General features: G+C 37.3%; 1 protein-coding gene across 4 annotated transcripts in view; it reads right to left on the bottom strand.

Annotated features, from left to right (window-relative positions):
- Positions 1-26582, bottom strand: part of EXOC4 (exocyst complex component 4) — an 830711-nt gene that overhangs the window by 597634 nt on the left and 206495 nt on the right. For all 4 annotated transcript variants that reach the window (XM_055284061.2, XM_063642266.1, XM_063642265.1 and 1 more), the window contains 2 exons: positions 9459-9604; positions 4807-4895 (listed from right to left, as the gene is read on the bottom strand). In XM_055284061.2, the coding sequence (XP_055140036.1) occupies positions 4807-4895; positions 9459-9604 (235 nt within the window). The remainder of the gene's footprint in view (positions 1-4806; positions 4896-9458; positions 9605-26582) is intronic.

Below are 26582 nucleotides of genomic sequence, written 5' to 3'. Positions count from 1 at the left end.
CTCCACCTTTCAGGTTCAAGCGATCCTCCTGCCTCAGCCTCCTGAGCAGCTGGGATTACAGATGCCTGCCACCGTGCCAGGCTAATTTTTGTATTTTTAGTAGAGACAGGGTTTCACCATGTTGGCCAGGCTGGTCTCAAACTCCTGACCTCAAGTGAGCTGCCCACCTCAGGCCTCCCAAAGTGCTGGGATTACAGACATAAGCCACTGTGTCTGGCCCAAGATGATTTTTTAAAACACTACTTTATCATTTAAATCAACATTGCTAATCTAAAGTTTCTAATTTAGAAATGTCTAATATTAATAATTTAATATTTAAGTTAACAGTCACAACATTCCCCTAAAGTATTCAGGACTGATAACAGTTCTAATTTTTTCCTATGAGAAATCTGAGGCAGAATGTCATTGATAAACCTGTGAGCTTATTTTGGTCATGAGTGGTAGTCTTTAGATTGTTTTTTGTTTTTGTTTTTTTTAACCCTCACCAGATAATGTGTTCATCAATTATCTATTCCCCTGAAGAATTATACATTAAACCTGAGAAGCTATATTCAAATTAAATGTTCATTAAAACTTGTATCTTTCTTTACTCCCAACATTGCTGTCTAAGTACGATGAAGCGGCAGAGGCTAAAACCACAGGAAGCCTATGATTAACACTGACACATCTACAAGTTAGATTTCCACCTGGTCTCTCGCACATTTTGAAGCAGCACGCATCTCCGCAGCCCAACTGCCAACAGCAAACTATATAATGAACCATCTGTACCATAACAGTTAGAGTCTATTGAAATGGGTTGATAACACCAAAGAAATCTCATTTTTTTAATCCTTTTATCCCCTTGGGTGTTGTTAGACTGAGTAACATTTCTAATTGTATGATAAATTGAAAATGTTGGCAGGAACTTAACTTTTGTAAAATTTGAGCTTTTAATGTTACTTTGATTGTCTTTCTGGTGGATTTCTTCGCCGCTCCCCTGCAACGGAAGGAAAAGTTGACCTACGAACCAAAACTACTGGGAAGCAAAGCCTGCCGCTATATGGTGTTAACAGAAGAAACAAAAATCTTCCCTTAGTCTCTTCTGGTTTGACTGAACTATTCAATTATGCCTTTTCAGGGACAAGCTGAAATGCAGATCTCATTGTGGTCCTTGGACCAGTCATTAATGGAATAACTGAAAAAGGACAGCCGTTTTTAATGGAAGACAGGTATGATTTTCTTCTCTTTTTTCCTGTTGAAAGTTAAAAGCATTCATCAGGGAAACTTTTCCTCCTGAATGAAACACCATCAGACTTTTACAAAAACTGGCCCACTGATTTATTCTCTCACCAAGTGTGTAATATGTCAGCTCACCTAAAGTATTTTTAATGATTATTAGGAACATAATGTAGCTGGAACTATTACGTTTCTTCTGTTGTAACCAGAAATATTCCTTGCTGAAAACTGGTAAGTTCAATCGACTTGTGCTAGAAAGCCCATATTTCAATTAACTTTTTGAAGGATGGGAAAATTCCTAGTTAGATTATAGTGATTTCTCCATTAACCATCCTCACAGAGTAAAATTCCTCTGTCACTTAGATTTTAAAATGTTTTTCAATTACATACAGTAGTTTTGTCCTGGGCCAGAGAGCTCAAGGGCAATATTTCTGCTTAATAAAGCTTATAACTGCAGAGGACAAAACCATATATGTATACCCTCTACTTTGCCTTCAACTTAAAGACTAATGGAAAGCTATAAAGCTGAAAGTGGCTCCTTTCAGGCCCTTCCTGCCTCTCCATGGTGCTCTCTATCCTATTTTAGATCCTAACTGTCCTCATTCATTCTGTCACTAAGTCAACCAGTATTTATCAAACATTTCTTGTACCAGGTGCTGTGAGAAGCACAGGAAATAAAATAGTATTTTGCTCTTGGAGCTTACAGTTTTGTGGCAAACTCAAACAAGAGAGCATTGTTCCACAATGCAGTATGGAAAGTACTCAGAAGAACATCATTAAAGATGTGGCAGTAACACACAGCAGGGGCCACAACCCCAGAATGTGTGTGTATTTGTGACAGGCTGAGAGAGGAGGGACCAACAGGGAAGCCCATCCAAATGAGCGACACCTAAATTTAACTGGGAAAGCTCAGGAGGGCTTATCCATATAAAGATGACAGAAAGGACAAAGAGAATGTGTGTGAAAACTCTGAAGTCACACCACGGTACTAGAAATAGAGGAGAAGAGAAACACTTCCTAGCTTAACTAATTTTCATGACCACCTCATAGAGTAGGGAGTGTTACTTTTATTCCCATTTAGAGAAAAGGAAAAAGAGGCACAGAGACCATGGAACTTGCCAGAGGTTACAAAGCGAGTGCTGGGGAGCTAGGTATCTAGATGGAGGCAACCTGGGCCCAGAGCCACCTACTCTGCACTGCCACCCTATACTGTCTCTCAAGAGAGCATGGACCACTGGGGCGGGACTGAAAAGCCTTCCCATGGCTGCCACAGAGTGCTCTCCATTCTCACTCATACAAGCATAAAGAATCTGCCACTAGTCCTGTGCCCTTGTTGACTAATTATGCTTGAGTGTGAGTGAGCGATGAGAGGTCCTCGGTCCCTATGTAACCATAGAGACATGCTCTGCCTGTTCACTGGAAGGGTCAAACGGAAGGCTGCACTGTGCTGCCGGATGTCGACACTGGAGGAAGGTGGGCATGTGTGGGGACAAGGGCACACAGGAACTCTGTTCTTTCCACTCAGTTCAGCTGGGACCTTATAACTGCTCTAACAGATAATGTTTATTAATTTTTAAGAAAGAAAATAATTAGGACTCAACCTAAAAAAGAAGAAAGGAGATGCTCTGTCACCATTAAATAAATTTATGTGTATCAGAAGATGGGTGTAGAGAAAATATGGAGGCAAATTTAAACTATTCCTTAAGGCAACTCTGAAGAGAAATTAAAATTAGGATACTGTGAGTGTGGAAGATACACTAGCCTTAGATAGCCTGCTAAGGGCAGTTCAAGCACAATCATACCTCCTGCAATAATGTATGTTCTGTTATCATCATTTCCTTCTACTCTTGGCAGCCTAGCCTCTTCTCCTGGGAGGCAGAGAAAGCCTGCTAGAGCATGGGTCACCCTCCTCCTTCACTCCTTTCTGTCCTTTCACTTGTTCCAGGTCTAATGACTGTCTGTACTCCTCTATATCAAGACTCTCAACATGCACACTGCATGTCTTCCAGAATGCATGACAACCCTTTCATATTAAATAAAATGTTGGTAGGCTAATCTCCTCTTCCTAATACCCTAAACATACTTCTAGGCTTTTACTTCTGGTGACCACATATATGGGCTGTAGAACTATTACTGTGATATAAATATGACAGAGTACAGCAGCATCTTTGGAAAAACTTAGAGGTTATTCTATTAATTACAAAGGTGAAGTTAGGAATGACAAGGCAATAGTCTTTAAATCAAGAAAGGTTGAGTGGTTACTTCATAGTGTTTTGGTACAGAATTATGAGTCTTAAAGACTAAATATTTAATTACACAGGCCAGTTACTGCAAAATGCTAAGTGATCCCAATGCATCAAAGACAGTAAAAGTATTCATTCCCATCCCTCATGGAGAAAAGCCCAGAGTTCTAAAACAATTTATGTAATCACTCCTTTCTTGTAATTTCTCTAGCAATGTATCCACACCACCCACTCAGTTGTTAGTATTTATTTCCTGATATTGTTACTGACGTGTGTGTGTGTGTGTGTGTGTGTGTGTGTGTATACTTTACTTTCATAACTAGATCTTTAGGCTCTATATTTCTTTGTTCTCAACTTCCATTACTTCCAACACCTAAGATGTCTTACACTTAGCAGGCCCTCACCAACGTGGTTTTGTTGTTTTTTTTTTTCTTTTTTTGAGACATGGTCTCACTTTGTCACCCAGGCTGAAGTGAAGCAGCATGATCTCAGTTCACTGCAACCTCTGCCTCTCAGGCTCAGGCAATCTTACCTCAGCCTCTTGAGTAGTTGGGAATACACACGTGCCACCATGTCCAACTAATTTTTGTATTTTTTTATAGAGACAGAGCTTCGCCATGTCACCCAGGCTGGTCTTGAACTCCTGGACTCAAGTGATCTGCCTGCCTCAGTCTCCCAAAGTGCTGGGATTACAGATGTTAGTCACCACACCTGACCTCCAAATCTTTCTTAACTCATTACATTTACTATCCATCAGCATCTTTTTGTCACAGAAGGAAACGTTATCAGTCTAATATATTTATTTATATTTAATTTATTTTCTAAATATTTTATTCTTTAGCTTACAACTCTTTGGTAACCATATATGGGTATCAAATAGCCTGTGTATCACAGTTATGTTGATTATAACATACTATTTAGAGGCATCTTTTCCCTTTAAATAATGACAGTGGTTGCATTTTCCCTTTCCCAAATCTCAGGTACTTCTGTCATATTCCAGAAGATGTCAAAAACAATTAGAAGTAACAGTGGCAGTCGCAGAAGACCAACATTCTCCTAGATTGTGAATGGACTCAGGTCTTCTGTTTAAGCACGACAAGCCTGGCCTCATCTCTTTTTGCTTTGAATTCCCACCTGAACAGTAGCAAGTCTATAAGTCCTATGGCCACAGTAATAGTTTTACCTGCTTGGCAGCAGATGCTGGGAAATTACAGAAGAAACAAATTATTAAGTCACTAAGTGTTTGTTATCTTGAAAGGATCCTGTGAATGCAGGACACAAACTCACGTGTAATAAAGGAAATATTCCTCCAGAAAATTAATTTTTCCAGAGAAGCTCAATCACCCACCTTGCAGTTCTCCACTCCGACTATAGAGCTCCCTTCTCTGTTCTCGTAGGTAGGCGCTCATACTGATGGCATGGGAGGACGATTCGAACCTGCAGAGAAACACAGGGGAAACAGACAAGCAAGTGTAAATCAATTAAGTGCTGACCACCTCTGTATTCCACACTATTCTACTCTGGTCTGTGTGGTTCTCCCCGATGTTCCGTGATGAAGACACTTTGGCTATACCATGACAGGGTCAGGGCCAGCTGCCACAGACCTTGATTTATGAGCGATATTCCTGGCTAAGGCTCCTTTACAACCGTATTTGGATCTTTTGCTTATTCTCCATTTCAACTGGTACAGCTCTGATCTGCCCGAACTTCCTTTTGCTTTCAGACCCCCATCAGCCTTTGCCAGGATCCTTATACATGCAGCAATGAGAGCATCCTATGAAGTCATTCTAATTACATTACCATCCAGCTCAAAAGTCACCAGTGACTGCCAGCTACCAACACAGACACACTGGCTCCTCAGAGCAGAGCTCATGCCTAACTCCCATAGGTAGAGGACTAGACAAAGGACATACTAGAAATGTGGGTGAATAATGGCACCAGAAAAGCAAGGCAGCTGTAATCTCTCCCTAAATGGCCTAAAAAAGTTTCTTTTCCAAATGGCTGCTGGTTTTTTGACCTGCTGCCTACCATATAAAATACTCTCAAAAAATACCAAGCTACGCAATATTTGTTCACACCTACCCAGGAACTATTTCAGAGGTTAGAAACACTGGTGAAGGAGGGAGAACGAGAGACTCATGATAAAGAACAGGTTTCTAAAACCTAAAATAATAACTATAAAAAGAAATAACAAAAACAAATCAGTCTTAAGAGAAACACGCAAGTAAGAAAAAAAACAGATAAAATTATGACATATCAAACAGTAAAGCCTTTGATGTGCTAAGAGATCCCATTTCAAACTGAGATTTCAAAGGCAGGATAACAACCTGCCAGACGGAGGAATCCTTCTAAGAATGACCGCCACTAAGGGGTAAAAGCAGCAACATAGTACGAGCAACTGTGCTAATGGGATAGGTTTCTGGCAACAAGGCAGGCACACCATCATTTTCTTAATTATGCCTTCTTTATCCTTTCCTTGACAAGGAAGATGAATACTGAGATGAATGTCAGTCTGTGAGGGAAACACTTGGGTTACTTGATCTCCTCTCTGCACTCTGCCAAGAACTAAGAGGGTACTAACAGCCGGAAAGAAGGCAAAGTGTGCAGTACTTCAAACATGCCACCCGCCAGTCAGGTGCAGAAAAGAAGCCACTGACCTCCAAAAAGCATGCTGACAGCTATTGATCAGATACGGCAAAGAAAAAAAAAATAAACTCTTAAGCAAAGAATAAAGAGGCACACATAGCACAATAAGGCAGGACTTAAACACACTTGATTAACCTTAGCTAAGGGCAATTAAAGAGGGTAATAAAGTCCTTCACAGATGTGATAAAAACAGTCAAAGTCTTAATCCTTTATGACTTGATGTATTTTTGCTACTCAGGAATTCTTTTTAGGTCTGCAACAAGTTACAGATTGATATAATTTTGCAGTAAAAGAGGCACTAGAGATTGAGTCTCACCTCCTTTGTTTATATCCAGGGACACTGAGACCTGCTCAGACACACATGGGCTCAAGGATAGAACCAAGACTGGAAACAGACAAATCTGTAATAACGGCCTAATTCTGTGTCTGTGATAAGTTTCATTACTGCCCAATAATAATAAATGTGTAATAATTATTTAAGCCAATTTGTTCATTTCCAACAATTTTTTTTTTTCCAATACCACAACTTCAGAAGCACTGCCTAAATGTTTGAAAATGTGTATGTGGTCTGACTGAGGTTGAAAGTCAGCGGTGATGGTTGAGAGCATGAACTTCAAACCCTAAAGCCTGCTTTCTGCAATGATTCCATATTTAGAAGGTTAAATTGAGCTAGAAATAGAGAAAAGAAAAAAAAAAAAAGAAAAGAAAAGGGCCTGGTTAGGCACATCTGAGACAGTGTCAGTTGCCTCTACCAACTACCTTTTCCTTCTACTATCTTTGTGCTTGCTGGCATAGCCCTGATTCCATCTGGGCATTCTGCTTCCTTGCTCTTTACTCAGCCATGTGCTCAGAAAAAGTGGCTTCCTCTCCAGCTGGAAACCTAGCACCAGAGAGGCACCTGCCTAGTTAAGACAACCACTGAGATCTGCTTCCCCTTGCCAGTGACTAGTTTAGGAATGGGCTTATGACCCAATCCTAGAGCTTAACAGGAACTTGCTGAAGAGTTTTGTCATTAACAGAAATGATTAATAAATTGATAATTAGTAAGTACTAATTTAAAAAGATTTAAAATGGTACAGCCACTTTAGAAGACAGTTTGACAGTGTCTTATGAAGCTAAACACAGTATCACCAAATGATCCAGTAATGCTGCTCCCAGGTATTTACAAAAATGAGTTGAAAGTTTATGTCCACACCAAAACCTGCACATGAGTGTTTAGAGCAGCTTTATTCGTGATTGCCAGAAGTTGGAAGCAAGCAAGAGGTCCTTCAATAGGTAAATAAGCAAGCTATGGAATATCCACACAAAGGAATGTTACTCAGCAATACAAAGAGACATCTATCAAGCCACAAAAAGATGTGCAAGAAAGTTAAATGCATATTGCTAAGTGAAAGAAGCCATTCTGAAAAGGCTACACACTGATTCTGACTATACAACATTCTGGAAAAGGCAAAACTTATGGAGATGGTCAAAAGACCAGAGGTTGCCAGGGGTTAGGGAGGGTGAAGGGATGAATACGTGGTGAATGGAAGATGTTTAGAGCAGTGAAACTGTTCTGTATGACACTGTAATGGTGGATACATGAACTTATGCCTTTGTCAAAACCCATTAGAACTGTACAACATGAAGAGTGAACGCTAATGTAAACTATGGAATTTAGTTAATAATGACATCTCAATACTGGTTCATCAATTCTAACAAACAGATGCTAATACAGATGCTAAATAGGGTAAAATGGGGAGAAGGGGGGAATATAAAGGAACTCTCTGTACTTCCTGCTCTACTTTTCTATAAACCTAAAACTGTTCTAAAAAATAAAGTCTATGTGTTTTTTCAAAGAGAGAGATTCACAGGGAGAATCACAAGCAATTTTCTTGCCCATACTGTCTTTACTGGACTGGAACTGATGGATACACCTCGTGATCACAATAGAAAACATTACTAATGTGTTGAGGATGGCAATGCAGAGAGATGGAAAGGGCTGAGTCCTTTATGATATCGTACAGTTGAATTAAGGAAACCTCCACATTCATCCTTGTTATGTGAAATAGTAACTTTCCTATAGTTCAATCTATTGTATTTAAGGTTTTATGTTACTTGCAGCCTAAAGCATTGTAACTGATATTGCATCTACTCTCTGAATAAAACTGTTTAAAAAGGAATGCATTCAATAAACAGAATAGATTTCATTTCTGGCAGGGACATACTAAATAAATCTCCTCTCTGCTAGATCACAAAATAAATAAACTGTTGAACTTTAATTATTAAAAACACTAAAAATCTAAGATAAAAACAAGCCTCAAATGTGAATCAATAGAAGGTATTAGAGCTCCAACTGCTGAAAAAGAATAAATTCAATATACTGGGATACTTCTGTGGTGGTCACTTTACATGCTTATATTTACAGACGCAACTTCTTAAGTATCTACTAAATCCTCAAAAGAAAACAGATCTAAAGTAAGAGTGCCAGGATTTAAATCCTCCTTCTACCACGTGCTAGCTATGCAACCTTATATAAATTACTTAACCTTTCATGTCTCCATGGTTCTATATGTACAAAAGTATTAAAAATACAACCCTTGCCTATAAGGTTGTTGTAATTAGTAAATAATTTATGAGAATAATTTAATGCCTTGATTAGCACTTAGTAAGAACGCAATAAACGTTAGCTACTACTGCTGCTACTGAAATTTAGTATACTCCAATTTAAAGTATGTTTAACTGAGATTATTTTGGGAAACTTGCCCAGTACAGTGCCTGATACCTAGGAAACAATCAGTGGTAGCTGTTGTTATTATTGAACTTATTATCAATATTACTAACTATTAGCTGTTGCCAAGAGATATACACTTTAGGCACATGGCTTCGTGGAGTTAACTAAGGTAATAATTAGAAAAAAAAAAAAAAAAACCCAGATTGTTCTTCTATTAAACAAGTAACCACATAAGGCCCAATACTGCTTAGCTGGAAACATTTGCATAACTTTATTAACAAAGGTTGTTTCTTGGCTCTTGGGGCCTTTTCAAGGCTAACATATTTCATTTCCTTTCATTTCACATAAAATTCCCCAGAAACAATTGGGGAGTTCCATTTCTCTTAATTTTAAATAAAACTCCCCTGAAACAAGTTCCAGAAATTTTTATTAGAAGTTCCAGGTAGTCCAGTAACTGTACCCAAAACAGCCACTTCACCTGACAGAAAACAAAAATAAATAAAACTCAACATATATTCACTTCCTCTAAATTACTTCAATCAACTTAAGCTAGAGAAAGTTATGGCTATTAATAAAGTAAGAACTCATCTTACTTCAGTCTAACAATTCTTAAAATCTATTAACAGCAGAATAATACTTACTTGAAAAGAGAATTTTTTGGCCTTTGAGGTTTCTTCTTGGCAAAAAAGGCTGCAAACTCTCGTCCAGTGCTGGCATAGCTTAGTTGAGCTGATGGTTCAGAGGCCGTACGAGTATTTTTCATATCCAAGTACTCAGTTAACAGCATCTGTACAACCAGATAAACCAGTTAATGTTAATATACACATTTTTAATGTGCTATTAAGAAAAACTATTTTAAAACCATGCAAATCTAATTCTAAAACCAACATTCAGGAGTATATTAACCTGGTCATTCATTTTCCTAGCTGGGGATCTAAGAAAAGATTCATTATAGCTAGTAAGTCATCTACTTGTTCCTATTCATGGGGAAGAGGTGTGGTGGGCATTTGAACATGGGAGTAAAAGGAACGTTGTTATTGAATATCTACTATGTGCTAGATATTGTGCTGAGTGAGTTAATCAACATTCCTCTTTAATCACAATTTAATCCTCATTATTCTGAACTACAGCAGCATTAGCAGCAATGCCATAACATTTGCTGAGGGCTTACTATGATGCAGGCAACATGCTAATCCATGTAAAATGTATTATCTCTTTTAAAGCACAAAATTTTATCAGATAAATTCACAGATTATAGATAAAGAAATGGGGCTTACAGAGGTTCAAGACCTGTAAAGTGATCCCTAGTGAACTAGGGAGGGCATGCGCTTACCACTCACTATTACACATAGTGGATAAATACTACAACAAACCTGCCAATAAGAGATATAGAAAGGCCACAGGAAGCTAAGAAGTCCTGACCTGCAAAGAATTTCCATAGCCACTACTCATATTGAGAGCTTCAACACAAGAAAAGCAACTGCTTTTTAAAAAATCAACTACTAGCTAGGCACAGTGGCTCATGCCTGTAATCCCAGCACTTTGGGAGGCTGAGGTAGGAGGATCACTTGAGGCCAGAAGTTCGAGACCAGCCTGACCAACATAGTGAAACCTCATCTCTACTTCAAAAAAAAAAAAAATTGGCTGGGCATGATGGTGCACACCTGTAGTCCCAGCTACTTGAGAGGCTGAGGCACAAGAATCACTTGAACCAGAGGTTGCCGTGAGCTGAGATCATGCCACTGCCCTCCAGCCTGGGAGACAGAGTGAGACTCCATCTCAAAAAAATAAAAAAAATTTAAAAAATCCAGTACTGCCAACAGGTTCTACTTATAAAATCAATCCAATTTAAAATCTAAGAATTATCACAAAGCAAAAACCCACAACAGATACACTAAAAACAAAAGGCAGCAAATCAAAACATGCTACCAGAGAGATCATGTAACCACAAAAAAGGATAATAAGAAGGAAGAGTTATAAAACAACTAGAAAACAAGTAACAAAATGCCAGCAGTAAGTCCTTACCTATCAATATTAACACAATGTAAATGAACTAAATTCCCTGATTAAACACACAGAAGCTGAATGAATTAAAAAACAAGACCCAAGCCGGGCACAGTGGCTCACACCTGTAATCCCAGCACTTTGGGACTTTAGGAGGCCGAGGCGGTCAGATCACAAGGTCAGGAGATTGAGAGCCTCCTGGCTAACACAGTGAAACCTGTCTCTGCTAAAAATACAAAAAATTAGCTGGGCATGGTAGTGGGTGCCTATAGTCCCAGCTACTCGGGAGGCTGAGGCAGGGGGATGGCGTGAACCCAGGAGGTGGAGCTTGCAGTGAGCCAAGATCACGCCACTGCACTCCAGCCTGGGCAACAAAGCAAGACTCTGTCTTTAAAAAAAAAAAAAAAAAAGACCCAGTAATATGGTGCATTCAAGAAACTCACTTCGCCTATGAAGACACACTGAATAAAAGTAAAGACATGGAAAAAGATATTCCATACAAATGGAACACATAACAGAGTAGGATTTGCTATACCGATACCAGACGAAATAGACTAAGTCAAAAACTGTACAAAAAAACAAAATAAAAGGGTCAATTCTGCAAGAGAATACAGCAATAGAAAATATATATGCACCCAACACCAGAGCACCCAAATAAGCACAGGTCTACGGGTGGCAGTAAATGTACTTTATTTCATTTTCTGTCCAATAAGGATTGCACTTGGAAAGTACAAAACATGTCAACAGACTGGTAAATATTTTTTATTTATTTATGAAGCCACTAGAGTATTATTCAGTATGTGGATGAAATAATACAATGATAAATACTATCTCTGTTAATACAGCACCCAAACTACCCAATGGTCAGGGAGAATATTGAGTTGGGTCTTGAGTAACAACTCAACTCAGTGACTAAATTATACTGTATATTTGGCACTGCTGCCAAAAAGATTTTCAACAATTTGTGATCAAAAAAAGAACGATAAACCAGAAAAGAATTTCAAATTAATATAACACAGAAAGATGTATATAAATGCATTGTTTCACTCATATTTCAGATGGTTAACATCAACATGACAGAGTGATGTTTCTACCAAAGTGTGAAAATACACTAATCCAAGTAACTCTTTTGAGGTACTTGCTGTCCTAGAATCCAATGACTGAGGCCTTGTATAATAAAATAGTGACCTCAAAAGACAGGTATTTTAAGATCATTTTTCTTTTTCTCACCATCAGTAAAGTCTCCTTAATTGTTACCTCTCAGCATTGTTAGTCTATTCCTATACACCCACTTATCCTTTCAATCTGCAAACACACACTTTTCCTACTTTCTCAACAAAAATCTTGCATTGGTCCTTACGCTCTATCTATAATCTTATTTTCCTTTTGTCTTTGAGTCCTAAACTTTAAAAAGTAGCCTTTACATCTACTGTTCCCTTTATCACAATGTGATTTATTCCTCATTTCTCTGAGCTCCAGTCCCACATCTGTGACTGCATGCTTGATATATATTCACATATTTCACTAAGAAAACCAACTCCTCAGAAACCTAAATCATCTTCCCATAAAAACATTAATTCCTTCTGTCTCCTTTTTGTTTGTTGGTAGTTTCTTATTTGCACTACTTTCCAGGTTTAAAACTTCAGAACTATCTTTTGATACATTCCCACATCCTTTGTGCCCATAAAGGAATTAGTCCTCAAGATCATTAATGACTGTTCCTCAAGTATGAGTTTGCCCATTCCTGTCCATTTTGACAGCCACCAACTTAGTTCAATTCATGTAGTTTTCATTTAATTTTCTGCCTCTCATCTGTTACCCTTCCAGTCCTTCTCACGTAATATCAACAGATAGTCCTAAAACACTGCTGCTATCATCAGAAGGCTACTCCTTTCATCATCCACAACATTCTGACTTCAGTACATACTTCCAACCGTATCTTATTCTCTCAAACGTAAACCCAACACTGCAATCAAAATTATTTAACTCTTCCCTGAATATATGTGGGCATTCTCATTTCTAGAAGGCCTAATCTAGATTACCTTCTCTCCTAAATAAATACCAACAAATACTTCCAAGAATAATTCCAGTGTTTTTTCTTCAAGGAGCCCTTCCCAGGCCACTCTAGTTGGCTATACCCTTTCCTGAACTCCTAAAACACCCATTTTCTACATCATTCAATAAGTATTTATCAAAAACTGCCTGATATTATTAGTCCTTATTTAATAAAAAAGATATCCCCAATTTATATGCTCCTTAAAGCATTAAATTTCTTTACTTCCACCATAGGGCCATGCAACAGACCAGCAAATCAAAAAAATACAACAAATTGCTGAACTTTTTTAAAAAAGTATAAAGAAGCTTTAATGAATATGTTGTTATATGCAAATTAAAAATCTTCAAAGTAGAGTGAACTCTGTAAATTAATCCTCAGTACAAAAATCTATAATACAAATAAAATTTAAAAGAAAAGGGATGGGTGTAATTTTTAACCACAGGCTAAATGTTTGCAATTTGTGTTTGTTTGCTTCATTGTTTGCCTTTCTTGTCTAATACCATTCATCACCAGCTGGAAAATACTATTTTAAATTTAGGTAAAGTTTTATTTTGATATTCAAATTAGTAAAGATTATTTTTTTTTTTTTTTTTTTTTTTGAGAAGAAGTCTCGCTTTTGTACCCCAGGCTGGAGTGCAATGGCGCAATCAAGGCTCACTGCAACCCTCCACTTCCCAGGTTCAAGCGATTCTCCTGCCTCAGCCTCCCGAGTAGCAGGGATTACAGGCACCTGCCACCACACCCAGCTAATTTTTGTATTTTTAGTAGAGACTGGGTTTCACCATGTTCGCCAGCCTGGTCTTGAACTCCTGATCTCAGGTTATCTGCCTGCCTCAGCCTCCCAATGTGCTAGGATTACAGGCGTGAGCCAGCATGCCCGGCCAGAATTTTTTAGTATCTCAAAGAACAAAAATGCCCTCATTTCTAGGATACCTGAAATTTATTTGAATTGGGCTAAATCTTCTACTACACAGTCTTCACACAAACATCAGATGCCTAGTATTAAAATATAACTATATAATTTATTGATGATTCCACATCATGGTGGATAATGTACTGCACCTTCCAAATTGTATACATTCTAAGCACACACCTATGGGTTCAAATTTTAATTTTCTGAAAAGTAAACAAGCTATTCTGAATAAAATTTGCCTGAAGAAAATCACCCAAGATTGAAATTCTGGAACAAAGAGTATTACTTACAATACCGAATACATTCTGTCTACAGAAAATGTGCAGAAAATAATCCCACATTCTTGTTGGCTCTCAATTCCTTCATATCTTAGATACTAATTTCTTTACTATTTTTAAGTACCATGAATTTCTATTTCTTGTTGATCAAGAGCCCCCAAAATAAAAGTCAAAATTGATGGGTGTGTCAACTTAAAAGTCATGATCTGTAAAAACTGAAGGCAAGAAACAACAACAACAACACAGGTGGAAAGCACTTGAAAGTCTACATATTCCAGTGATATCATGATTCACTGTTTTTTTCTGAGAACCTATTATGTTGAATGGCTCTGTGGTCAAAACAAAGATATAGAGTGCTTTAAAGAACATATAAACTATGTTGGTTAGGCATCTCTTCTGCTATATTTGATTAGCAGTTCCTAAAATGTTACTTAGCAATTTCATGATATTAAAGCAGGACCAAAATTTTGAGATTTATAACTTGCTAACATTGGTAACATCATTCTGAATTAATTCCTCATTTACCATTTAATCTCCTTTAACGTATTGCCTATAACTGTTTGTGGTTATACATACAGAGGTTTTTTTTAAAGAAATATGAGATTCACAGGCTTAGAATTAACACATCTTCTGTCTTTAGCTTCTCCATTTATCCCAGCTACTCATTTAAACACTCAGATTCTCTGAGGTATTTGATGTCGTAGATCCCTTTCAGGTAACTTTTCAGCTTACAAAACCCTCTCCTCATCTAAGAACTATTCCCCAACCACATAGTTGACTCTGGTAGCCATGCTTATAACCTGTGATTCCACCCTCTCAGCACAGCCAAAATGTCCACCAGGGAGACAACCAACCCCTAATTAGCCAGTTAAATTATCTTTCTCAGGAATGTGTTGGGGAATACATTCTCTACTGGCCATGTAAAGGAGCAGATGTAAATTCTTTGGGGCAACCACCTTTTACAGATAGAAAAATCAAAGAAGTCAATCTGCAGAGGGAGAATAAAGAATGAACTAACTGGCCAGAGAGAGAAATAGGAAACCCAGAGGAGACAGACTTGCACATTGCAACCTTTAAATGTTTTCCATAGTGTTATAGGTCTCACATCCAGTTGCTGATAAGGTCAAAGATATTCTACCCTATGAGTTTGCAATATATCTTTATAGCATCTAATATATCTTCCTTACAATAGCTTAAATATTTCTTCTTTCACTAAGATACCTATGGATTGATGTGTATATACTAATATGAATCTATTGACATTTATACCAAAATTACTGTCTTTGCAGAATACTGGTGTCTCATAAAAACAGGAGTAGTGGTTTGCACAAATTTCAATCTGTACAACTATGAACCCAATTTTCCTTTCTTTTCTTTCATTTATTTATTTATTTTTAAGATGGAGTCTCACTCTGTCGTCCAGGCTGGAGTGCAGTGGCACGATCTCGGCACACTGCATCCGCTGCCTCCCAGGTTCAAGGGATTCTCCTGCTTCACTCTCCCGAGTGGCAGGGATTACAGGTGTGTGCCACCACACTAGGCTAATTTTTGTATTTTTGGTAGACATGGGGTTTCACCGTGTTAGCCAGGATGGTCTCGATCTCCTGACCTGGTGATCCACCCACCTCAGCCTCCCAAAGTGCTGGGATTACAGGTGTGAGCCACTGAGTCCTGCCCCAATTTTCTTGACTACTAACTTCACAACCTACCAAGACAGCTCAATTTAAAAAATTAAAAGGTTTTAAACTAAAGCAGTGGCAATAAGATTATACAATTAGGACAAATTTAAGAGTCAATGCAGAGAAAATAAAATGAACAAAATTTAATCAGTCATTCTGCAAATAAAAAAAAAAAGGAGAAAGCAATGGCTAAAAGATTGCTTATTTGAGGGATTTTAAAAATTATGGTTCTATAAACAATAATTAAGAATACATGAAAAATGGGTTTCACAGCACATGGCGACAATAAACTTTGTTTGGAATATACGCCCGTGAACTTGAAATACATAATGTGAATAGGTTAAGATTGATGGTATTTCCATGATCTATAAATTAATAAATTTGCATTAGGTCAAAAAGTTCCTTGATGATGCTAGTTGCAGGTTTTTCACAAGTGCCTTTTATTAGGTTGAGTATGTTTCCTTTTTTAATAAATAATCAATGGAGGTCAAGTGCTTTTCTATATCTATTGAGATGATTATGTGACTTTGGTTCTTTATTTTATGGTAATACATTGACTTTTAAAATAAATCCCAATGAATCATGGTATAATACAGTTTATATGTCGATACATTCAATTTGCTAATATTTTGTTCAACATTATTACACTTATGTTTGTAAGGCTGCTCTACAGTTTTCTATAATACTTTGGCTTTGTTATTAGGGTAATACTGGCCTAGTAGGATGCATTGGAAACTGTTTCTCTATTTTCCGAAAGAGTTTGCAAAGGATTGGTATTATTTCATCTTTAAATGTTTGACGGAATATTTGTGTGAATTATGTACGTGCAAGAAAATTTTTAATTACTAATTTATTTGTTATAGGACAATTCAGATTTTCTATTTCTTCTTGAGTCAGTTTTGGTACTTTGTGTCTTTGTAGAAATTGGTCTGTTTCATCTACATCGTCTGACTGGCATATGATAGTAGTCTCAGAATCCTTTTAATTTCTGTAGAGTCTGTAGTTATATCTCCTCTTTCATTTCCTGATTTTGGTATTCTTTAGACTTCTCTCTTTTGGTATTCTTTAGACTTCTCTTTTTTAATTGGTTGGTCTACCTAAAGATATATCAATTTTTGATCTTTTCAAAATACATCTATTTGGTTCCACTGTTTTTTCCTACAGTTATCCTGATTTTTATTTCATTGATTGTCACTTTACCTTTATTATTTCCTGACCTCTGATGCTTTGGCTTTGAGTTTTCTCCTTTTTTTTTTTAGACAGAATTTCACTATTGTTGCCCAGGCTGGAGGGCAATGGCATGATCTCAGCTCAGAGCAACCTCCACTTCCTGGGTTCAAGTGATTCTCCTGCCTCAACCTCCTGAGTAGTTGGGATTACAGACGCCCACCACCAAGCCCAGCTAATTTTTTGTATTTTTAGTAGGGACAGGGTTTCACCATGGTGGCCAGGCTGATCTTGAACTCCTGACCTCAGGTGATCCACCCACCTCAGCCTCCCAAAGTGCTGGGATTATAGGTGTGAGCCACTGCCCCCGTCTGAGTTTTCTCCTTTTTCTAGCTCTTGGGATGAAAGCATATGATTATTGATTTTAGGTCTTTCTTCTTTTACCCATAGTATATTCAGAAGTTTGTTGTCTTGTTTCCAAATATTTGGGGACCTCCAAATTTCTTCCCTTTTTTTGTTTAATTCTGTTGTGGTCAGAGGATATACTTTGTGTGATTTCAATTCTTTTAAATGTATTGAGACTTACTTGATGATCTAGCATATAGACTCACATGGAGAATATTCTATATGACCTTGAGATCATCTGAATTCTGATGGTGTTGAGTGTACCATACACATCAGTTTAAATCAGGGTGGTTAATAGTGTTGCTCAAGTCTTCTCTGTATTTTCTTCTAGTTGTTCTATTAATTATCAAAAAAGAGTATTCATTATTTAAAAAATCACTAACCATAATTATTGAATTTTCCACTACTCCTTTCAGTCAATTTTTCCTCCATGTATTTTGGACCTCATGGTATTCTGATAGTTTGTTATTTCTACTTTCACTCTTAAAAAACAAAGACAAATAAAAGAGACAATGCTAGGGGACAACACAAAAATGGTCTCAACATCCAAAGGCATATTCCTAACTATAGCTTCAATATATTCTCTGCCCATTTCATTTAAACATATTTTAAAGTTCATTCTACCTATTTACATTGCTTTCTCTCCTTTTCTCTTCAACTTTGACTACCAAATTCTAGAATTGTCTTACACCATTACAAAAACTTCAGGCTGGGTGCAGTGGCACATGCCTATAATCCTAACACTTTGGGAGGCCAAGGTGGGAGGACTGCTTGAGGCCAGGAATTCAAGACCAGCCTGGGTAACAGTAGTGAAGCCCTGTCTCTACCAAAAAAAAATTAAAAATTAGCCAGGCATGTATGTGCCTGTAGTCCCAGCCTCTTGGGAGGCTGACCTAGGAAGATCCCTTGAGCCCAGGAGTTTGAGACTACAGTGAGCTATGACTACACTACTGCACTCCAGTCTGGGTGACACAATGAGACCCTAACTCCAAAAAAAAAAAAAACCAACAAAAAAAACTTCAGCTACTGGTTGTGTTAATTAATTCTGTAATTAATTAACTAATTAATTAACACAATTTTACTGTTTTAAGACTAATATGTTTCATCATAATATACTGACTCCTTCTATCATCACAGAGTCTTTCTCAGTCTCCTTGATTCCGATAACCTCCACTCTACTATTCTTTAGGATTCTGTGTCCTTAGGAAATACTCCATTTATAAGGTCACCAACTCTTGAGTTCTCTCTGTCCACAATGTTTTATCTCCTCCAAAAAAATACAGACCTCTTCCTTCTCAGTTTGTGCTAAGATTCTGGGAAGATTGGTCTGCACATAGGAATCACTTGGAGAACTCCTTTAAAATAGAAATTCATGTGCCTGCCTTAGAACTACAAAATGAGAGAGTCATATAAAAACACAGAAAGTCTGTGCTTGAAATCAACTCTACTACTTATTAGTTATGTGACCTTGGTCAACTTAATCTTTCTAAGCCTCACTTCCCTCATCTGTGAAATAAAAATAATAATAAAAGATAATAATAGAACTACTTCATAGAAGCACACGTTTACCTATGTAACAAACCTGCACATCCTGCAAATGTACCTTTGAACTTAAAAGTTGGAAACAGAAAAACAACTACTTCATAGAATTAAATGAGAATTTTTTTAATAATGCATATAAAATGCTTAGTACATAACAGACTATTATTATCTTTCAGGATAAGGCTCAGAAATCTGTTTCTTTTCTAATATATTCCAGTAACTATATATCTATGATATTACCTCTCTGTGCCTCAGAACCTCAGTTTCCTCATCTGTAAAACAGAAATAATATTATCTATTCCCTAGTACTATCATCAGGGTCAAATGACTATTCCACTTAGAACACTGCCTGAAGCACAGCAATCGCTTTATAAGTGTAAATGAGTGAATGAATGGGTAAATGAAATTATCCATATATCTTCATCATCTCCTCAAAGTTATCATTCTTCTCCTTCTTTCTTCTTCCCCTTTGCTCTACAATAAAGATTTCAATCACTAAATCCAGGCTTCTGCTAATACTCATTCTCTAAACTTTTGGAATGTTTTCTTTCACTTCAATGAGTTTGATTACTGTATTTTACAACCTAACTACTTGAGTATTAGTAGTTAGGCTGTAAGAACTAATACTAATACTTAAGACTATTACTTGAGTATTAGTAGTTAGGCTGTAAAATGTAGCAGTCAAACCATGGAAGTAAAATATCCTAACCCTTGCTCCTGCTCTCTTCCATTTTTATTATTTCTACATTTTCAACGATTCCCAATTATCCCTCTTACTTCATACTTTCTCTCAAGCTCCAAAGATACACTGCCATAGCTTGCAAGAATGTCTGGGTTCTCACATCCATATCACAGTAAGCAGGTCAAAATAATACAGCAGATGTTTAGGAAATGCTAAAACATGGGTCCAACAAACTCAGCCTGACCAGGTAAACTCTCTACTACCACCTCTCCTCAAAGGGAGGAAGGGCACCAAAGGGGGGGAGCTCCTTAATGTCATCATTCTTCTGATCACCTAGGATCAAAATGTGTAGTTGTGGCTCTTCTCAGTCTTGTTCTTCAAATCACCTGCCAATCCTATAGATTTAATACTACACATTTCATGTCCAGTCCCTCTTCTAAATATTTTCATTCCCATACTCATCTTTCTAAATCAGGTCCTCATTATCTTTCATGCAGATTATTAAAAGTCTCCCACTGGCCATATCCTGCCTTATGCATCTCATGACAGTCTATCCCACAACCTGCTACCAGATTAAACTCAATGTTTTCATTCCTCTGACAAGTCCTTCAATGGTTTCCTCCATGCCTTCAAAATAAATAAACCTCTATCTTCTCATTATTATTCAGCGCCTCTCACAACACAGTCCCAATCAGCCTCTATAGGATGAGTTCCTATTGGTTCTTTTTACATCATTACCAGTTGATTAAACTAAAGTTTTATTTCCTGTTTCTTAAATAACTCCCAAAGGCTTTCCATCATGTCTAAATTTATCTAATTTTTTTTCCCGCCATTAACTACTCTTCCGTTTATCAAGTACAGGGAATGTTAGCTATACATCAGGTACCAGGGAAAAATAAAAAATTTTTTTTTAAAGCTCGGGGTATGCGATCAAGAAAGTGAATCTAAGTAGAATTTAATGGATTTTAGCAAACTACTTTTCCTCCATTCAGATGTTACTAATCAGAGTTACATGCATGGAGATGCAGCCAACCCCAGGCATGAGGAAACACAAGGAGGGGCTTATAGCTTTGAAGTTCTATCTTCTCATGGAGGTGTTATCTCTACCTTCTTCTTCTGAAAGTTCTTTTTGCACTGGTCTTTTTATGTCACTTCCCCTTGGTCTATGATGACAACTATGTGCCTCTATCTTCCCATCAGATGTAAATCTGTAACATGCTGGTGGGTAGAATAAATCATTCTTATATTCTTTTCTAGCTAAAGGTCAATATCCCCCACCAGTAGGCTGACACTCAAGTTGAGGTTACAGGGAACCAGTGATTAGCATATATCTCTAAAAGATGCTGTTTTTTTTCTGGTTTTCACCTACATCCTGGTACCACAACAGAGACACAGATCAATGGAACAGAACAGAGCCCTCAGAGATGATGCCGCATATCTACAACTATTTGATCTTTGACAAACCTGACAAAAACAAGAGATGGGGAAAGGATTCCCTATTTAATAAATGGTGCTGGGAAAACTGGCTAGCCATATGTAGAAAGCTGAAACTGGATCCCTTCCTTACACCTTATACAAAAATTAATTCAAGATGGATTAAAGACTTAAATGTCAGACCTAAAACCATTAAAATCCTACAAGAAAACCTAGGCAATACCATTCAGGACATAGGCGTGGGCAAGGACTTCATGTCTAAAACACCAAAAGCAATGGCAACAAAAGCCAAAATTGACAAATGGGATCTAATTAAACTAAAGAGCTTCCGCACAGCAAAAGAAACTACCATCAGAGTGAACAGGCAACCTACAGAATGGGAGAAAATTTTTGCAACCTACTCATCTGACAAAGGGCTGATATCCAGAATCTACAATGAACTCAAACAAATTTACAAGAAAAGAACAAACAACCCCATCAAAAAGTGGGCGAAGGACATGAACAGACACTTCTCAAAAGAAGACATTTATGCAGCCAAAAAACACATGAAAAAATGCTCATCATCACTGGCCATCAGAGAAATGCAAATCAAAACCACAGTGAGATACCATCTCACACCAGTTAGAATGGCCATCATTAAAAAATTAGGAAACAACAGGTTTTCACCTACTTACTATAGTCACTTTAGATCAATGCCAGACATTATTATTTCATATTCTCACAAGGAAAAAAAGCACACATATGAAAATTGTAAAATATGTTTATGATTTATTCAACTCATATTTACAAATATATTTGTTCATATTAATATTTATACATATACATGTCTATATACTGAGAATAAACATGAATGAGCATATTGTGTAAAAAAGCCATGATGCCTGTCTTCTGGGAGATTACCATCTATCCCGACTGTCAACTATGATATCTCACTCTAATTAAAACCCATACAGCAGTTTGTATCTCTCAAGGATTTCATCTTGCAGTTATTTGCCTTCTCTGCTGCCTGTCAGCCAGGTCTTTTCTTTGTATCTCTGTCAACATCTAGGCACAATGTCTTAAGTTACCTAAACTGAAAGCAAGATGCTCCAAACAGCAGCTACTTATTGCTGTTTCACATTCACAGATGAGCTCCTTAGAGTACAACTACAACACCCATGGTGAAACTTCAGGCTTTTTGAGGTACATTAATTTACTTACATTATAGGAATACCATTTATTACATTTCTGCTCCAATGAGATAAGTGCCACCCTAACGACCTGAAAGAGTTAATACATCTTGGAAAAGACCCACATTACTCTCTGGAGACAGTTTATTCAATTAAGTGGCTAAGACCCGGCATTTTCAATTAGCAGTTCAGTTACTAAAGATGCTTTTATATTGTTTATCTGTAATATGTAAATATTGACACACTTATAAAAAAATTGCCTATAGTTCATTCAAAATAGAATTTTTAGAGATAACAATTGCAAATTCAGATTCAACCAGCATTTACTTTGTAATTACCAAGTGCCAGGAACTGTGTTAAGTACCTTCTCATTGGAATTTAAGGAGAACATTGTAAAGACCAGCAGATAAGGGGGTTTGGAAGCACTGAGAATACAAAGCACCAGAATGCAGAGACAAATAAAGTGGTTCTGTTCTTTAAGGAGTCCACAAAGAACATCTCAACCAAATTCATCGAAGCCTCCTCAGAATGTGGTTAAATTCAGTAAGGTGCTCACTGTTCTGAATATATGCATATTATCCCTATCTAAAATGATCTTTCCAAAATACCTAAATCCTAGCCTTCTTTCAAGGACCAGTTCAGCTTCTAACCCATGCGCAAAACCTTCTCTGACCAATCTATCTAAAGTTATCTTTTAAATTCCTAGAGGACCCACAGATGATTATTTGGACTTGGCAATTAATCATACACTGCTCGATATTTAACTTTTCCTGTATTTCTCTCTTCACCTCCTAACATGACTTGAGGAGAAGGCATTTTATCTAATACCAGCATGTATTAGACAAAATTCATGTCTAATGATATTTCCACTGAAGTATCTTATTAAAATGCTTTATGACTGAAAGAACAACTTAATATCACCAATTTCTTGACTTCGTCAACTCTTGCATCTACAAGAAAGATTCTGTCTATGGAATAAGCAAAATTCTTCTGTCTGAAGGTGATGGTGTGTGTGTAGGTGGGTGGGTGTGTCCCTTGAGCAAGCTATTAAACTAATGAAAAATACCTGTCGACAGCTTGGTTAAACAAAAACTAATACTATTTTATCAGTTTTGTTGCCAAAAAATAATTTCCACATCTACAATAGGTATTTGATTATTATACATTATTTATACTGAATGTTATGTGTTAATTCAAAACATGGAATTAAACTATTTTATTTATGCACTACACTTGAGGATAGACTAAAATTTAAAAGGTTAATCAAACGAACTGCACTCCTGGTTTAAGTAAGTTTATAGTAAATATGAAAACTCTAGCGCAAGGGTTCCCGTGCACTAGAGTTACCAGTCTATGGCCTGTTACCAGCACCAGCCCATGGCCTGTTAGGAACCAGGCCACACAGCAGAAGGTGAGCGGCAGGGGAGCAAGCATTATCACCTGAGCTCCACCTCCCGTCAGCAGCATTAGATTTTCATAGGAGTGTGAACCCTATTGTGAACTGCACATGTGAGGGATCTAGGTCATGCGCTTCTTACGAGAATCTAACTAATATATGATGATGTGAGGTGGAACAGTTTCATTCCAAAACCATCACCCGCCACCCTTCATACATGGAAAAACTCTCTTCCATGAAACCAGTCCCTGATGCCAAAAAAGGTTGGGGACCACTGCTCTAGTGTACAAAAATGGAGAACTATTTCACTGATATTCCTGGCATCCAATTTAATTCTTTTGCATTGGCTTTCCTATTTCTTTTTTCCCAAATAATTCTTTATTTTGATCTTTTATTTAAAAGCAATATACACTCATAAAAATTTCAAAAAGGACAGAAATATGTAGATTCAAGTATTCTTTAATAGCACAATCATATGCAATGTATTTAAATGATGTCTTTGTTGATTTATCATTTCATTATTTTTCTCGTCATCCCTCAAATTCTAATAAGCACAGTGTCCTGCATACAAAAAGTACCTAAGAAATGCATTATATGCATCCATCAAACAGCCCAATTCTATCAGTAAATGAAAAACACACTGTATGATTGGCAGCATATAATCCAATAAGATCCTGTCTTTCAACTATTTACTCCCCATTTTCCATTTATCACAGCACATCTCAGTTTGTAAATTATACTACGCATGTCTGCCCCAACAAACTTAACCCCCCCTTCTGCCCCCATGAGGCAAGGGCAATGGCTGAACAGCTCACATGCCTGATATTAGAAATTAGTTGTATACCTGGATCATTTCTCTCCAATAACTACATCTTTTAATTTTAACTCTCAAAAAGACAACCACAGCCAGGAGATGGATACAATAAATTCATCACAGTAGGATGATTAGCCTTGACTCCATATGACATGAGAGTGAGTGTTTGTAAACATAACTAGACAACATCCAATGGGATGAGGAACTGTGCCTAACTCTGGTACTTATGAAAACCATCACAGCTCTACCTAATTATTCTCAGCTCTACCCTACCATTCAGTAACACGCTCATACCATAAAGCAAGCCACAGAAAAGAAAAAAGACAGCATGCTATTTAAATACCAACCATGTTAACGCCGAAGCAATACCATACAATTCATGTACCTCATGTTCTCTGCTAATTGCTTAAGATATCCTGCTACAGAGAAGACAGCAACAGTAGCCAGGCCCTAGTCTTCTTTAAATGCCAGCTCTTAATAACAAACTCCAAAAAGGTCTTAATTGCATTTACCAGGCGCTCATGAACTTTAAAAGTTGTTAATCAGATTTCCATGTAAATGGAGTGACAATTAAAGGTTAAGTACAGGTTTCTGAAATTTCAGAAGTTGAGAATATATTGCCCTTCACAGGGCGGGGGGTGCGGGGGTGGGGGGAGGGCTATCAGCCTTGACAGGAACTAAACATCTTAATTAAACATGCAGAAGTACCATACTTATTTTTACGTGAAGTTCCATTTCCAAATGTCAAAGTTAATCATGCACTTGACTAAAAATGTGCAATATTCTCTCTGCCAGCAAAATGTCTTCGTATTCTTTTCTGAGAAGACACCATCAGGTCTTCAAAAATTTCTCTGGTGTCCCCTCAGCCCTGATCTCTGCCTATGCTACAAGAAAACCTGAGAAGCAGAGTGAAATGCCTTTACAGCGAGATCTTAATTGCTCTCCACATGAGGAGTAATCTAAAACCACACGTTTTCAATCAATTTTGCTTCATATTTATGTGACTCAGGAGAAACATAAGGTGCTTCCTCCATAAATTTGCTGCACCTGTGTCCCTGGAGTGACATGTTGACAAATGAATATGACATCTCCTCAAACTCCAATAAGAATTTATGATTCTTTGAAAGAATATATTTGATCAATTATAGTGTCATCACAGTTGAAAGCAAAACCATGTCTTTGGAGTGCACTTCACAAAATTTGCGAGGGCTTGCATCCTGCAATAGGATAAATGACAATCCCAACCCCGAGAGTCAGGTCCTTATTCTAGCTCTAATACTTAATCTCAGATTCTCCAGCTTCAGAGGAGCTGGTAAAACAACCAATAAGTGCAAAATAATGAACGAGATGAATAGCTGTGTAGTGCTCTAGACAAAATAACTATAGAACTCAAAGTCAGAAAATATTTGTAGTGTGATATCTAGCCAGTAAAAATAATTATTCTTTAGGTATACATTTATTAAGAAAAACAACCCTTCTGTCAACCCCACTATTGGTCTCTGATTATACTTCTAATTCTTCCTTCTTTTATTTCTTCTAAAAGTCTGAGAAAAATTCGGTGTCTGCTAAATTCAAGTACCAACAGCACACTTTAGAAGAAAAGCATAGATTGTTAGCATTATTACTGAAGCTATACCTACTACTGTACTATTATGATTAAATTTGGCCACAGAACTAACCAAAATACCTGAGGTTTAAAGAAATCCATAAGTGAAAAAGTAATACAATATAATGGATATTCAATTAAAGGTGAAAAAAGAAGAGGAAGCAGAGAATGAAGAATTTTTAAATCATTATTTTCAGAAAATGTCTCTGCCAGATTGTGAAGTCCTTCTGGCAGAGTCCCTGGTTGCCTCTCAAGGACAATGGGATACACGAACTCTAAGGAGAAAGGTTCCCTCTTCCTGAGAATAGCATTTCAGAGTTTTAAATTTGATTCAATCCAACAAGTATTAAATTTTGATACGCAACCTAATTGAGAAAATAATCGCACTCAATATGGCGAGCTACCTGAGGAAGATGGGTGTGCTGAGCTACATACTGCACTTGCTTCTTGCTGGTGCCCTTTCGAGACCAACAGCCTATAGTAAGGCTATTGATCAGGAGTTATGAGACTAGTCTGTGAGACAGAATTTCTCAGTAGAAAAATGTCTCATCCCTTTGTATTTCCCCAAAGAAGCTTGCACTGACTCTTTTTGTGTGTGTTCAATCAATATCAACCTCTTA

Source organism: Symphalangus syndactylus, chromosome 6 (genome assembly GCF_028878055.3).
Source record: "Symphalangus syndactylus isolate Jambi chromosome 6, NHGRI_mSymSyn1-v2.1_pri, whole genome shotgun sequence".
In the NCBI taxonomy this organism is placed as follows: domain Eukaryota; kingdom Metazoa; phylum Chordata; class Mammalia; order Primates; family Hylobatidae; genus Symphalangus; species Symphalangus syndactylus.
This window is presented reverse-complemented; position numbering and strand designations above follow the sequence as displayed.